Consider the following 13,428-nt stretch of genomic DNA (forward strand, 5'->3'; position numbering starts at 1 on the left):
CATTCAGTGTAAACATTTAATAGGAGTCTGAATATTTTGGCAATACGGTCATGGCCAAAAATTTTGAGACTGACGCAAATTTTGGTTTTCACAAAGTTTGCTGCTTCAGTGTTTTTCGATCTTTTTATCCAATGTTTCTTTGGTATACTGAAGTACAATTATAAGCATTTCATAAGTTTTAAAGGCTTTTATTAATGACCAATACATCAAGTTTATGCAAAGAGTCAGTATTTACAGTGTTGACCCTTCTTTTTCAAAACTCCTGCAATTGGCCCTGGCATGCTGGATATCAGCTTCTGGGCCAAATCCTGACTGATGGCAGCCCGTTCTTGCATAATCAGTGCTTGGAGTTTCACAATTTTTGGGTTTTTGTTTGTCCATCCGCTTTTTGAGGATTGACCACAGGTTCTCGATGGGATTAAGATCTGGGGAGTTTCCTGGCCATGGACCCAAACTTTCAATGTTTTGTTCCCTGAGCCACTTGGTTATCACTTTTTTGCCTTGTGACATGGTGCTCCATCATGCTGGAAAAGCATTGTTCATCACCAAATTGCTCCTGGATCGTTGGGAGAAGTTGATGTTGGAGGATGTTTTGATACCGTTCTTTATTCATGGCAGTGTTCTTAGGCAAAATTGTGAGTGAGCCCGCTCCCTTGGATGAGAAGTGACCCCACACATGAATAGTCTCAGGATGTTGGCATGACGCAGGACTCCTGGTAGTGCTCATCTTTTCTTCTCTGGACAATCATTTTTCCAGACGTCCCAAACAGTCTGAAGGGGGCTTCATCAGAGAAAATAACTTCTCTTCCCCCCCCCCGACTGCAGAGGACTGGAGTAAAGTTATTTTTTCTGATGAAGCCCCTTCAGACTTCAGATATTTATATACAGTGGATAAAGTCTCCACACCCCCTGTTAAACTTGCAAGTTTTTGTGATTCATAAGAACAATGAAACCAAGTTAAATCAAATCAGATCTTTCTCCATCTTTACTGTGACATAGTAACCGACAAACTCCAAGAGAAAAACAAATAGAAATGTTTAAGGACAGAAAAAAAGAAAAGGCAAAACTTGCAGTAACCTGGCTACATAAGTATGCACACCCCCTTAACTAGTATTTGTAAAGCACCTTTTGCTTGTAATAACTATTTAAACTACCAAAGTAGCACATCTTGATTTGGCAGTATTATTCACTCTTCCTTGTATGGAGAAGTACAGGGAAGGCCAGAGAAAGCTACATTGTGTGTTTGTAGACCTGGAGAAGGCATACGATAGAGTGCTGAGAGATGAGTTATGGTATTGTATGAGAAAGTGTGAAGTGAATGAGAAGTATATCAGAGTGGTGCAAGACATGCATGAGGACAGTGAAACAGCAGTGAGGTGTGCAGTTGGAACGACTGAATGGTTCAAGGTGAAGGTGGGACTTCATCAAGGACCTGCTTTGAGTTCTTTCTTGTTTGCCATAGTGATTTGATAGCTTGATTGATGAAGTGAGGCAAGAGTCACGATGGAACATATGTGATGAAAGTGGAAAGGAGGTTGAGTTGGGTTTGGAGAGATGGAGGTATGCATTGGTATGAAGAGGAATGAAGGTGAGCAGTAGCAAAACAGAATACATGTGCATCAGTGAGAATGGGGATGAGAGTATAGTGAAGATGCAAGGAGTAGACGTAAATGAATGAATGAACCCTTTATTGTCACTGTTACCAGTGAAATTGACCATCAACCTGTCCTTACAGAGGGGGAACAGGACAGGAAGACAGGGATAAAAGAAATACAGTAGCAACATGAGGAAAGATGAGGAAAAAAGAACACCCCCCACTATGCTCCTATCAGGAGTACAGTGTGGGAGCATTTAAAAACCTCCGCACGAGCACACAAATAGCACAAGTACACTTTAAAACATGGGACTTGAGGGGGGGGAAAGGGGGGAAGGAGGGGGCAATCAGGGGTGGGGGGGAAGGGGTAGGAGGGGAGGAGGTAGAGGTAACCCAGCGCAAGCAAGCAGCCATCTGCTCCTGCAGCCATGCAAGCGTCACGCACCCGCTTGTCACACTGGGGGTGAAAAACGGCGACCGCGAAAGATTGGGGAAGGAATGCGAGAGTGTCTCCCAGCAGTGACCTTCTGGGGGAAATGTTGCCCCAGCAACGGCCTTGATCGAGGCCGGTGCTGTTCAGGGAGCCGAATATCGATAAGATAGAGATTGTTTGGTCTTTCGAACAGACGCAGTCTTTACACGTCCACACCACTTGTCCATATCTGTCCATTTCGTCCATATCTGTCCATTTCTGTTCAATTCAATTCCATTTGGTCTCCTAAATACTTATTCCTTGCAAAGCCAAAAGTGTCTCCGAGATGACAACCATGTTGTGGTTCAAGTTCTACCACAGTCTGAGTGCCGACAGCTTTGCCCACCGCTCAATCATATCGGGCAGCTTTGTGGGGCTTGGAACAGCTGTCACCGTTGTCTGATTTCCTCGATATACCAGGGCAATGCCTAATCCAATCAGCAAAAGTCTGGTAATCATGGTTCCGAATAGGTAGATATCTCCAATGTCCTCCACAGACGTTCCGGCAGGACAGGTGGGTTCCCCCGAACCCAGAAACTGTGTCAATTTCATTAGGAGACCAGTTTATCAAATCCATGCTTTTTTAGTTTAGAAATTCAATGCGGAGAGAGTCTCTCAAAAAAAAGTATAGGCAGACGAGACGAAACAAGGAGCACAAGCAGGAAAAAAAGGAGAGGAGAGCAGAGAAATGCGACCGCCTTCCGTAAGAGCACGGAGAAGAAAATTTGGTGAATTCAAGTACCTGGGGTCAACTGTGCAGGAAAATGGGGGCTGCGATAGTGAGGTGAGAAAGAGAGTGCAGGCAGGATAGAGCAGTTGGAGAAGGATTTCGGGAGTCGTTTGTGATAGGAAAGTCCCAGCAAAAGTGAAAGGTAAGATGTATAAGACAGTAGTGAGACCAGCTGTGATGTATGGATTGGAGACCGTACCCTTAATGAAGAGACAGGAGGCAAAGTTGGAGGTGGCGGAGTTGAGGATGTTAAGGTTTGCAATGGGAGTGACGAGGTTGGACAGGATAAGGAACGAGCACATCAGAGGGACAGCACATGTGGAGAACTTGGGAATGACAAGACGAGAGATGCAGAGCATGTTTGAAGGAGAATGTTGAGGATGGAGCTGCCAGGCACACGAAAATGAAGAAGGCCAAAGAGGAGATACATGGATGTGGTGAGAGAGGACATGAAAGTCGCAGGTGTGGTAGAGAAGGATGCGGAAGACAGGGAGCAATGGAGACGAAAGATCCGCTGTGGCGACCCCTAATCAGGAGCAGCCAAAAGAAGAAGAAATGCTTTGATTTCACCGTAATTACTGCTTTACACCAAACTTGTAATGCTGCCATAAAAAAACCACACCTTCAATACAAGTTAACTCCTGTTACCCATTACAACAGCTATAATTCCCTGTTTCAGCTTTACTCTTTTCTCACACTACTGGATTCAATCACAGTTTTTTTATGAAACATTATGTTGTTAAGAAACCACAAAACACAAACACTGTCCTTAAAATATTTCTGTTGTAGAAACTACTGAACTGATTTATGGGAGTTTGAGTCACTTCACAGTTGAGTAACATGACCGCTTTCAGGCACGACTCCAGACACCCATCTCACTCTAGTAAGTGTGAGGGACCACGATGACTCAAAGTCATGCACGATTTCTTTTGAGTGCATTTCAGTTTAGGATTTCTGTTTAAAGTAATTTTGCTGAACCGTTCTTGTCCCTTTCTCTTATGACCTATGAGAGATAATAATAATAATAAATTTACTGTCACTGTAGTTATACAATGAAAATTCCTTTGATAGCACTCAGAAAACAGCAGCAGTAAAAAGAATATAAATAAAATACGTGTGCGCGTGCAGTGTAAGCAGATATTGCACAGATTGTAATAATTGTATTTACAGTCCTGAATGTAAAGTGATCAGTATGTTAGCAGCAACTTGGGGGTGTATGTATGCATGTGTGAGGAAGAAGAAGCTGTTCCTCCCCAGAGCTGGAGTCTCCATTACACCCCCCTATATTATAATAATAATAATAATGCTTACAAAACATTTTGACAAAGATACTGGATGCTATTCTTCAGTTCAGTGAGACGTACAGGATGATCTTCGCTTACCGAATGTGGTCCATCTATGACTTTGACAATGTCTTTTACATGGATGTTGTTCTGCTCAGAGTCCAGGGCGACAGCAAAGCGATTGTCCTTCCGTCTATTCACTGCCTGGTGCCGCACCGTTAGCACCTTACCATGCATGTTAAGTACCTGGGAACACGGAAGGTCCACAGATCACAGGACGAGAATCAAAGCACCATACAGACTTTCACACACTTACAGATGTGATCTGAATCAAATGTGAGAACTCATGGGGAAGATCCCCTCAGGTGATTGGACAGCTACTACCTGGAAGGTCTCTCTCTCCAGCCGAACAATGACGCCCACAGTTTGTGGATCTAGCTGTACCAGCTCCCCCCATTCATGCTGTTCTCCTGCATCCACCCCAGATGCAGTCTCTGAGCATAGCTGCAAGTCCCGAGGTAAGACCTTAAGCTGCAACACGCACAATAAGAATCAACTTGTCTTAGCAGTGAGATAAAATCATTTGATCTGATAATGTGTTGAATAACAGTATAAAACAACTATACAGTGGTATGTCTCTGAAATCCTGTGTGATATTAAGCACAGTGACCATTGGAAAACCAAGGCTGGGCACGTTCTACAGTGCTACAAACTTGGAGGTTGGCTGTAGTTTAAAAAACACTGATGTTGTGAAGCAGCTCACCTCGTGCATTGTGAGATCAGAGAAGAGAATGACAAAGTTTTCTTCAACGTGAACTGTAAGACCCGTGTCTCCTGAATCTTCTGGTAACTTACAACTACAGTAAAGCCTTTCTACACGAATGGTTCTATATCAGTTTTCTCAACAGTAGTTATGTGGGAACATGGTAAAGAGTTTGTTTTGCATACAAGTATGTAAGTGCTCTCTCATGACCCTGACATCATACTCGACAGTGCATGGGTCAATGCCATGTAAAATACTGACACAGTTTGCTATGGCAAATACACCACAGGAATTACAACCCCAATTCCAAAAAAGTTGGGACACTGTGTAAACTGTAAATAAAAACAAAAACGTGATAATTTGCAAATCATGGAAACCCTATATTTCTTTGAAAATAGTACAAAGACAGCAGATCACATGTTGAAACTGAGAAATTTTATTGTTTTTTTGAAAAATATGTGCTCATTTTGAATTTGATGTTAGCAACATGTTTCAAAAAAGTTGGGACAGGGGCATGTCTACCACTGTGTTGCATCACCTCTACTTTTAACAACACTCTGTAAACGTTTGGGAACTGAGGAAAGCAATTGCTGTAGTTTTGAAAGAGAAATGTTGTCCCATTTTTGCACGATACACAATTTCAGTTGCTCAACAGTTCAGGTTTCCTTTGTCATATTTTGAGCTTCATGATGCGCTAAATGGGGCGGCACGGTGGTGTAGTGGTTAGCGCTGTCGCCTCACAGCAAGAAGGTCCGGGTTCGAGCCCCGTGGCCGGCGGGAGCCTTTCTGTGTGGAGTTTGCATGTTCTCCCCGTGTCCGCATGGGTTCCTCCGGGTGCTCCGGTTTCCCCCACAGTCCAAAGACATGCAGGTTAGGTTAACTAAATTGACCGTAGGTGTGAAATGTGAGTGTGAATGGTTGTCTGTGTGTCAGCCCTGTGATGACCTGGTGACTTGTCCAGGGTGTACCCCGCCTTTTGCCCGTAGTCAGCTGGGATAGGCTCCAGCTTGCCTGCGACCCTGTAGAACAGGATAAAGCGGCTACAGATAATGAGATGAGATAAAATTGCCAAATGTTTTAAATGGGAGACAGGTCTGGATTGCAGGCAGGCCAGTTTAGCACCCGGACTCTCTTACTACAGAACCATGCAGTTTTAATATGTGCAGAAAGCAGTTTGGCATTGTCTTGCTGAAAGAAGGAAGGCCTTCCCTGAAAAATATTTTGTCTGGATGGCAGCATGTTGCTCTGAAACATGTATATATCATTCAGCATTCATGATGCCTTCCAAGATGTGCAAGCTACCCAATGTCACGTACATTAATGCACCCTCATACCATCACAGGCGCTGGCTTTTGAACTGTGCACTGATAACAAGCAGGATGGTCCCTCTCCTTTTTGGCCTGGAGGACGTGATGTCCAAGATTTCTAAAAAGAATTTCAGATTTCAATTCGTCAGATGTTGGGACAGTTTTTCACTTCACCTCAGTCCATCGTAAAAGAGCTTGGGCCCAGAGAAGGTAGCTGTGTTTCTGGATATTGTTTATATCTAGTTTTAACTTGCATTTGTGAATGCAGTAATGAGCTGTTTTCACAGATGATAGTTTCCTGAAGTGTTCCTGAGCCCATCCAGTGATTTCCACTACAGACACGTGTCTGCTTTTAATGCAGTGTCGCCTGAGGGCCTGAAGATCACAGGCATCCAATGTCAGTTTTCAGCCTTGTCTCTTGCATACAGAGATTTCTCCAGATTCTCTGAATCTTTTGATGATATTATGTACCATAGATGATGTGATCCCCAAATTCTTTGCAATTTTACATTGAGGAACGTTATTCTTAAATTGTTGCACTGTTTGCCCACGCGGTCTTTCACAGAGTGGTGAACCCCTCCCCATCTTTACTTCTGAGAGACTTCACCTCTCTGGGATGCTCTTTTTATACCCAATCATTTTACTGACCTGTTGCCAATTAACCAAATTACTTTTTTTAGCATTACACAACTTTTTCAGTCTTTTGTTGTCCCTGTCCCAAGTTTTCTGAAACGTGTTGCTGACATCAAATTCAAAATGAGCATATATTTTTCAAAAAAACAATAAAAATTTTCAGTTTCAACATTTGATATGTTGTCTTTGTACTATTTTCAATGCAATATAGGGTTTCCATGATTTGTAAATTATCGCATTCTGATTTTACTGATGTTTTACAGAGTGTCCCAACTTTTTTGGAATTGGGGTTGTACTATCAGGTTGGGATTGAACATCTACAAATTTCAAAACTAGTCACACTGATCTTGCAAACTGAGCCACACTTCTTAAACATGTTAACCTGAGATAGTTGCCTCTGTCCTCCACTGTCTAACACATCAACATCTCCATCATGACAATTAAAAGTGGAGACATCTATCCAGTGAGAACCCATCCCAACAGGAGGGTGCTTGTTCTGCCACATGGGATTTCTTTGTGACGTCACGCTGAGGTATACAGTGGTATGCAAAAGTTTGGGCACCCCGGTCAAAATTACTGTTACTGTGAACAGTTAAGCAAGTTGAAGATGAAATGAACTCCAAAAGGCATAAAGTTAAAGATGAAACACACTTTTCAACATTTTAAGCAATATTGGTGTATTATTTTGGTTTTGTACAATTTTAGAGTGAAAGAAGGAAAGGAGTAACTTGCAAAAGTATGGGAATCCTAGGAGATTTGAGCACTCGGATCACTTTGACCAAGGTCTCAGACCTTAATTAGTTTGTTAGGGTTATGGCTCATTCACACTCATCATTAGGAAAGGCCAGGTGATGCAAATTTCAAAGCTTTATAAATACCCAGGCTCCTCTAACCTAGTCCCAGAAATCAGTAGCCATGGGTTCTTCTAAGCAGCTTCCTACCACTCTGAAAATGAAAATGGTTGAGGCCCACAAAGCAGGAGAAGGCTATAAGAAGATAGCAAAATGTTTTCAGGTTGCCATTTCCTCAGTTCGAAATGTAATTAAGAAATGGCAGTTAACAGGAACAGTGGAGGTCAAGATAAGGTCTGGAAGACCAGGAAAATTTTCAGAGATAGCTGCTCATAGGATTGCTAGAAAGGCAAATCAGAACCCCCACTTGACTGCAAAAGACCTTCAGGAAGATTTAGCAGACTCTGGAGTTGTGGTACATTGTTCTACTGTTCAGCGACACCTGCACAAATATGGCCTTCATAGAAGTCATCAGAAGAAAACCTCTTCTGCATCGTCACCAAAAAATTCAGCATCAGAAGTTTGCAAAAAAACATCTAAACAAGCCTGATGTATTTTGGAAACAAGTCCTGTCGACCAATGAGGTTAAAATGGAACTCTTTGGCAGCAACAAGCAAAGGTATGTTTGGAGAAAAAAGGGCACCTCTCCAACCATTAAGCATGGGGGTGGATCAATCATGCTTTGGAGTTGTGTTGCAGCCAATGGCATGGGGAACATTTCACGGGTAGAGGGAAGAATGGATTCAATGAAATTCCAGCAGATTCTGGAAGCAAACATAACCCCATCTGTAAAAAAGCTGAAGTTGAAAAGAGGATTGCTTCTACAAATGGATAATAATCCTAAACACACCTCAAAATCCACAGTAGACTACCTCAAGAGGCGCAGGCTGAAGGTTTTGCCCTGGCCCTCACAGTCCCCTGATCTGAACATCATTGAAAATCTGTGGATCGACCTCAAAAGGGCAGTGCATGCAAGACGGCCCAGGAATCTCTCAGAACTGGAAGACTTTTGCAAGGAAGAATGGATGAAAATTCCTCAAACGAGAATTGAAAGACTCTTAGCTGGCTACAAAAAGCATTTATAAGCTGTTATACTTGCCAAAGGGGGTGCTACTAGATACTAACCATGCAGGGTGCCCAAACTTTTGCTTCGGGCCCTTTTCCTTTTTTGTCATTTTGAAAATGTAAAAGATGAAAATAAAAAATTGTTTTTGCTTAAAATATAAAGGGAATGAGTCATCTTTAACTTTATGCCTTTTGGAGTTCATTTCATCTTCAACTTGCTTAACTGTTCACAGTAACAGCAATTTTGACCGGGGTGCCCAAACTTTTGCATACCACTGTATTCCTTAATTGGAGTTCCGGGCTTTTAGAGTTCTGGGCTTTTAGATCAATTTAGATTGAAAATATCGTGAATATAACGTTAATACAATGTGACAGGATATAATCATACTGGATAATCAAAGGATACATGACAGTGATACGTGTGAGTACAAGATGTTAAGTATGAAACCCCTGAATATTTAGAAAATGTAACGTTATTGTAATGTCCCGATCCGGTTCATGCTTTCCATGCCAGGTTATGGGAGACACCGAATTGCATATAAATGAGACCTGGATCTGTTTTTTCATCAAACTCTCTACAACCCCGATTCCAAAAAAGTTGGGACAAAGTACAAATTGTAAATAAAAACGGAATGCAATAATTTACAAATCTCAAAAACTGATATTGTATTCACAATAGAACATAGACAACATATCAAATGTTGAAAGTGAGACATTTTGAAATTTCATGCCAAATATTGGCTCATTTGAAATTTCATGACAGCAACACATCTCAAAAAAGTTGGGACAGGGGCAATAAGAGGCTGGAAAAGTTAAAGATACAAAAAAGGAACAGCTGGAGGACCAAATTGCAACTCATTAGGTCAATTGGCAATAGGTCATTAACATGACTGGGTATAAAAAGAGCATCTTGGAGTGGCAGCGGCTCTCAGAAGTAAAGATGGGAAGAGGATCACCAATCCCCCTAATTCTGCGCCGACAAATAGTGGAGCAATATCAGAAAGGAGTTCGACAGTGTAAAATTGCAAAGAGTTTGAACATATCATCATCTACAGTGCATAATATCATCAAAAGATTCAGAGAATCTGGAAGAATCTCTGTGCGTAAGGGTCAAGGCTGGAAAACCATACTGGATGCCCGTGATCTTCGGGCCCTTAGACGGCACTGCATCACATACAGGCATGCTTCTGTATTGGAAATCACAAAATGGGCTCAGGAATATTTCCAGAGAACATGATCTGTGAACACAATTCACCGTGCCATCCGCCGTTGCCAGCTAAAACTCTATAGTTCAAAGAAACAGCCATATCTAAACATGATCCAGAAGCACAGATGTCTTCTCTGGGCCAAGGCTCATTTAAAATGGACTGTGGCAAAGTGGAAAACTGTTCTGTGGTCAGACGAATCAAAATTTGAAGTTCTTTATGGAAATCAGGGACGCCGTGTCATTCGGACTAAAGAGGAGAAGGACGACCCAAGTTGTTATCAGCGCTCAGTTCAGAAGCCTGCATCTCTGATGGTATGGGGTTGCATTAGTGCGTGTGGCATGGGCAGCTTACACATCTGGAAAGACACCATCAATGCTGAAAGGTATATCCAGGTTCTAGAGCAACATATGCTCCCATCCAAACGACGTCTCTTTCAGGGAAGACCTTGCATTTTCCAACATGACAATGCCAAACCACATACTACATCAATTACAGCATCATGGCTGCGTAGAAGAAGGGTCTGGGTACTGAACTGGCCAGCCTGCAGTCCAGATCTTTCACCCATAGAAAACATTTGGTGCATCATAAAACGGAAGATACGACAAAAAAGACCTAAGACAGTTGAGCAGCTAGAATCCTACATTAGACAAGAATGGGTTAACATTCCTATCCCTAAACTTGAGCAACTTGTCTCCTCAGTCCCCAGATGTTTACAGACTGTTGTAAAGAGAAAAGGGGATGTCTCACAGTGGTAAACATGGCCTTGTCCCAACTTTTTTGAGATGTGGTGTTGTCATGAAATTTAAAATCACCTAATTTTTCTTTTTAAATGATACATTTTCTCAGTTTAAACATTTGATATGTCATCTATGTTCTATTCTGAATAAAATATGGAATTTTGAAACTTCCACATCATTGCATTCCATTTTTATTTACAATTTGTACTTTGTCCCAACTTTTTTGGAATCGGGGTTGTACATGTGTAATTCTTGCTTATCTCTTTGAATAACACTAATAATAGCAATAATTGTGTCTGAGGTCTGAATAGCAGGGTGTGCAATTTTATGCACAATGAACTCTGAATACAGATCTAAATCCAAAGTTATCCCATCACACTTATTCATTTCAGAATCTAAATGGGTGGACAACATGGCACCATTCACTCCTACTGTGCAGTTTTAAAGCCTAAACAGCAGCCATCATCTTGTGCAAATTGGAGTCCAAGTCTGTGTAATAGAGACCTTGGATGTACAGTAGAGATGGCTGGGTGGACAGGGGGTCCGTCTCTCACCCACCCGTATTAGTGATAGACGCTGTATGTGAGCTTGCACACTGATATCACCTGAAGTGCATCATGAGCTTGAGCACCGGCTAACTCAAAGTGGCAAGTTGAGAGTTATTATTTACTATGTAAAATGCAAATCGTAGTTGTTGTTGTTGTTGTTGTTTTTTTTTCAGGTATATTGATTTTATTGTTGTCAAGAGAAGATTGTAGAGCTTTGGTTCATGACTGATTGAGCTATCATTTGCGAGCTAGCTGATATCATTTTAATCAAAATAATATGAGTAGTAGAAGTAATAAATGTAAGGTATCAACTGAATATCTACTAGTGAACAGCAGTCAGTGATTACACTCAACACAACGTATTTTTGAGGAAAAAATTGCTGCTCGGCATTTTTTTTCCCCAAATCTATCTGACACCTGTAGTAAGCTACCCAGTTGAATGGAGACGTGTTCTTTTATGCACCTGTCGTTCTATTGATGGAGTACACTACCGTTCAAAAGTTTGGGGTCACTTTGAAATGTCCTTATTTTTAAAAGAAAAGCACTGTTCTTTTCAACGAAGATCACTTTAAACTAATCAGAAATCCACTCTATACATTGCTAATGTGGTAAATGACTATTCTAGCTGCAAATGTCTGGTTTTTGGTGCAGTATCTCCATAGGTGTATAGAGGCCCATTTCCAGCAACTCTCACTCCAGTGTTCTAATGGTACAATGTGTTTGCTCATTGCCTCAGAAGGCTAATGGATGATTAGAAAACCCTTGTACAATCATGTTAACACAGCTGAAAACAGTTTAGCTCTTTAGAGAAGCTATAAAATTGACCTTCCTTTGGCAAAAGGCTTTGTTATATGGGGGCGTCGTGGATAAGGCGACATACCATAAATCCAGGGACCCGGGTTCGATTCCGACCCGAGGTCATTTCCCAATCCCTCCCCGTCTCTCTCCTGCTCATTTCCTGTCTCTACACTGTCCTATCCAATAAATGTGGAAAAGACCCCCAAAAAAATCTTTAAAAAAAATAAAACTGACCTTCCTTTGAGCAGATTGAGTTTCTGGAGCATCACATTTGTGGGGTCGATTAAATGCTCAAAATGGCCAGAAAAATGTCTTGACTATATTTTCTATTCATTTTACAATTTATGGTGGGAAATAAAAGTGTGACTTTTCATGGAAAACACAAAATTGTCTGGGTGACCCCAAACTTTTGAACGGTAGTGTACATTTATAAAGAAGTGACTGACTAAAGTGTTAGCCAAGTTCATACACTCACTGGCCACTTTGTTCAGAACACCCATCCACCTGCTGTCTGTTTTCTGTAGTTCTCTAATCAGCCGATCCCTTGACAGCAGCACAATGCATCAAATCATGCAGATCCAAATCAAGAGCTTCATTTCATTAATGTTCACTTCAAACATCTGAATGGGAAAAATTGGGATCTCAAAATGTGACTTTCTTTCACTGTGGCATGGGTGTTGGCTTGAGCCAGATGGACTGGTTTGAGTATTTTAGAAACTGCTGATCTCCTGGGGTTTTCACACACAATAGTCTGTAGAGTTTACACAGAATGGTGCGAAAAACAAAAAACATTGAGTGAGTGAGTGAGTGAGTGAGTAAGCGACAGTTCTGTGGGTGGAAACAAACACCTTGTTGATAAGAGAGGTCAGAGGAAAATGGACAGATTGGCTTGAGCTGCCAGGAAGGATATAGTAACTCATATAATCACTCTTTACAACCGTGGTGATCAGAAAAGCATCTCAGCATGCAACAGCAGAACAGAAGACCACATTGGGTTCCGCTCCTGCAGCCAAGAACAGGAATCTTAGAATCAAGAACAAGTTCCTATTAAAGTGGCCAGTGAATGTACAGTCAACAGTAAATTTAGTGTTAGTAGTCTGCAGTTATGCCACCAATGGTTTGCAAATTATATCAGTACAACAAGACATCATAATGATGTCCGTTAGAAAATTTTTCGAGTTTTATGTCAGAACTGTCAAGATTTAGCTGTTTTGGAAAGTGCATGTGCGTTCATTCATGAAACTTGACTATCTTCTTCCCACGTCTATGTGAGGTTGATGTGGTTAGGTTAAGGTCTTTGTCCAAGTGGCAGCTTGGAAGTTCTGGGGTTCAAATCCCCAACCTGTAACCCAGAATCTTAGCCCAGTTAGCCACCATTGCTCTCAAGAAGCTTGCCTATAAAATGTTCACTTCATCAACCATGAACTTTTATTGGATGGTCAATGGAGCTTGTGAAGTGGACACAACACTATTCCCCAAAAAAATTGGGAAGATGTATT

General features: G+C 41.6%; 1 protein-coding gene across 1 annotated transcript; it reads right to left on the reverse strand.

Annotated features, from left to right (window-relative positions):
• Window positions 1–4,103: 4,103 nt before the first annotated feature.
• On the reverse strand, window positions 4,104–4,909 carry LOC132901134 (transcription elongation factor SPT5-like). Its single transcript, XM_060943488.1, has 3 exons — window positions 4,843–4,909; window positions 4,464–4,610; window positions 4,104–4,325 (listed from the first exon to the last, which is right to left on the reverse strand). The coding sequence occupies exons 1-3, from the start codon at window positions 4,849–4,851 to the stop codon at window positions 4,104–4,106; spliced, it is 378 nt and encodes a 125-aa protein (XP_060799471.1). The 5' UTR covers window positions 4,852–4,909.
• Between the last annotated feature and the right edge of the window lie 8,519 nt (window positions 4,910–13,428).

This window comes from Neoarius graeffei, chromosome 17 (assembly GCF_027579695.1).
Source record: "Neoarius graeffei isolate fNeoGra1 chromosome 17, fNeoGra1.pri, whole genome shotgun sequence".
NCBI lineage: Eukaryota > Metazoa > Chordata > Actinopteri > Siluriformes > Ariidae > Neoarius > Neoarius graeffei.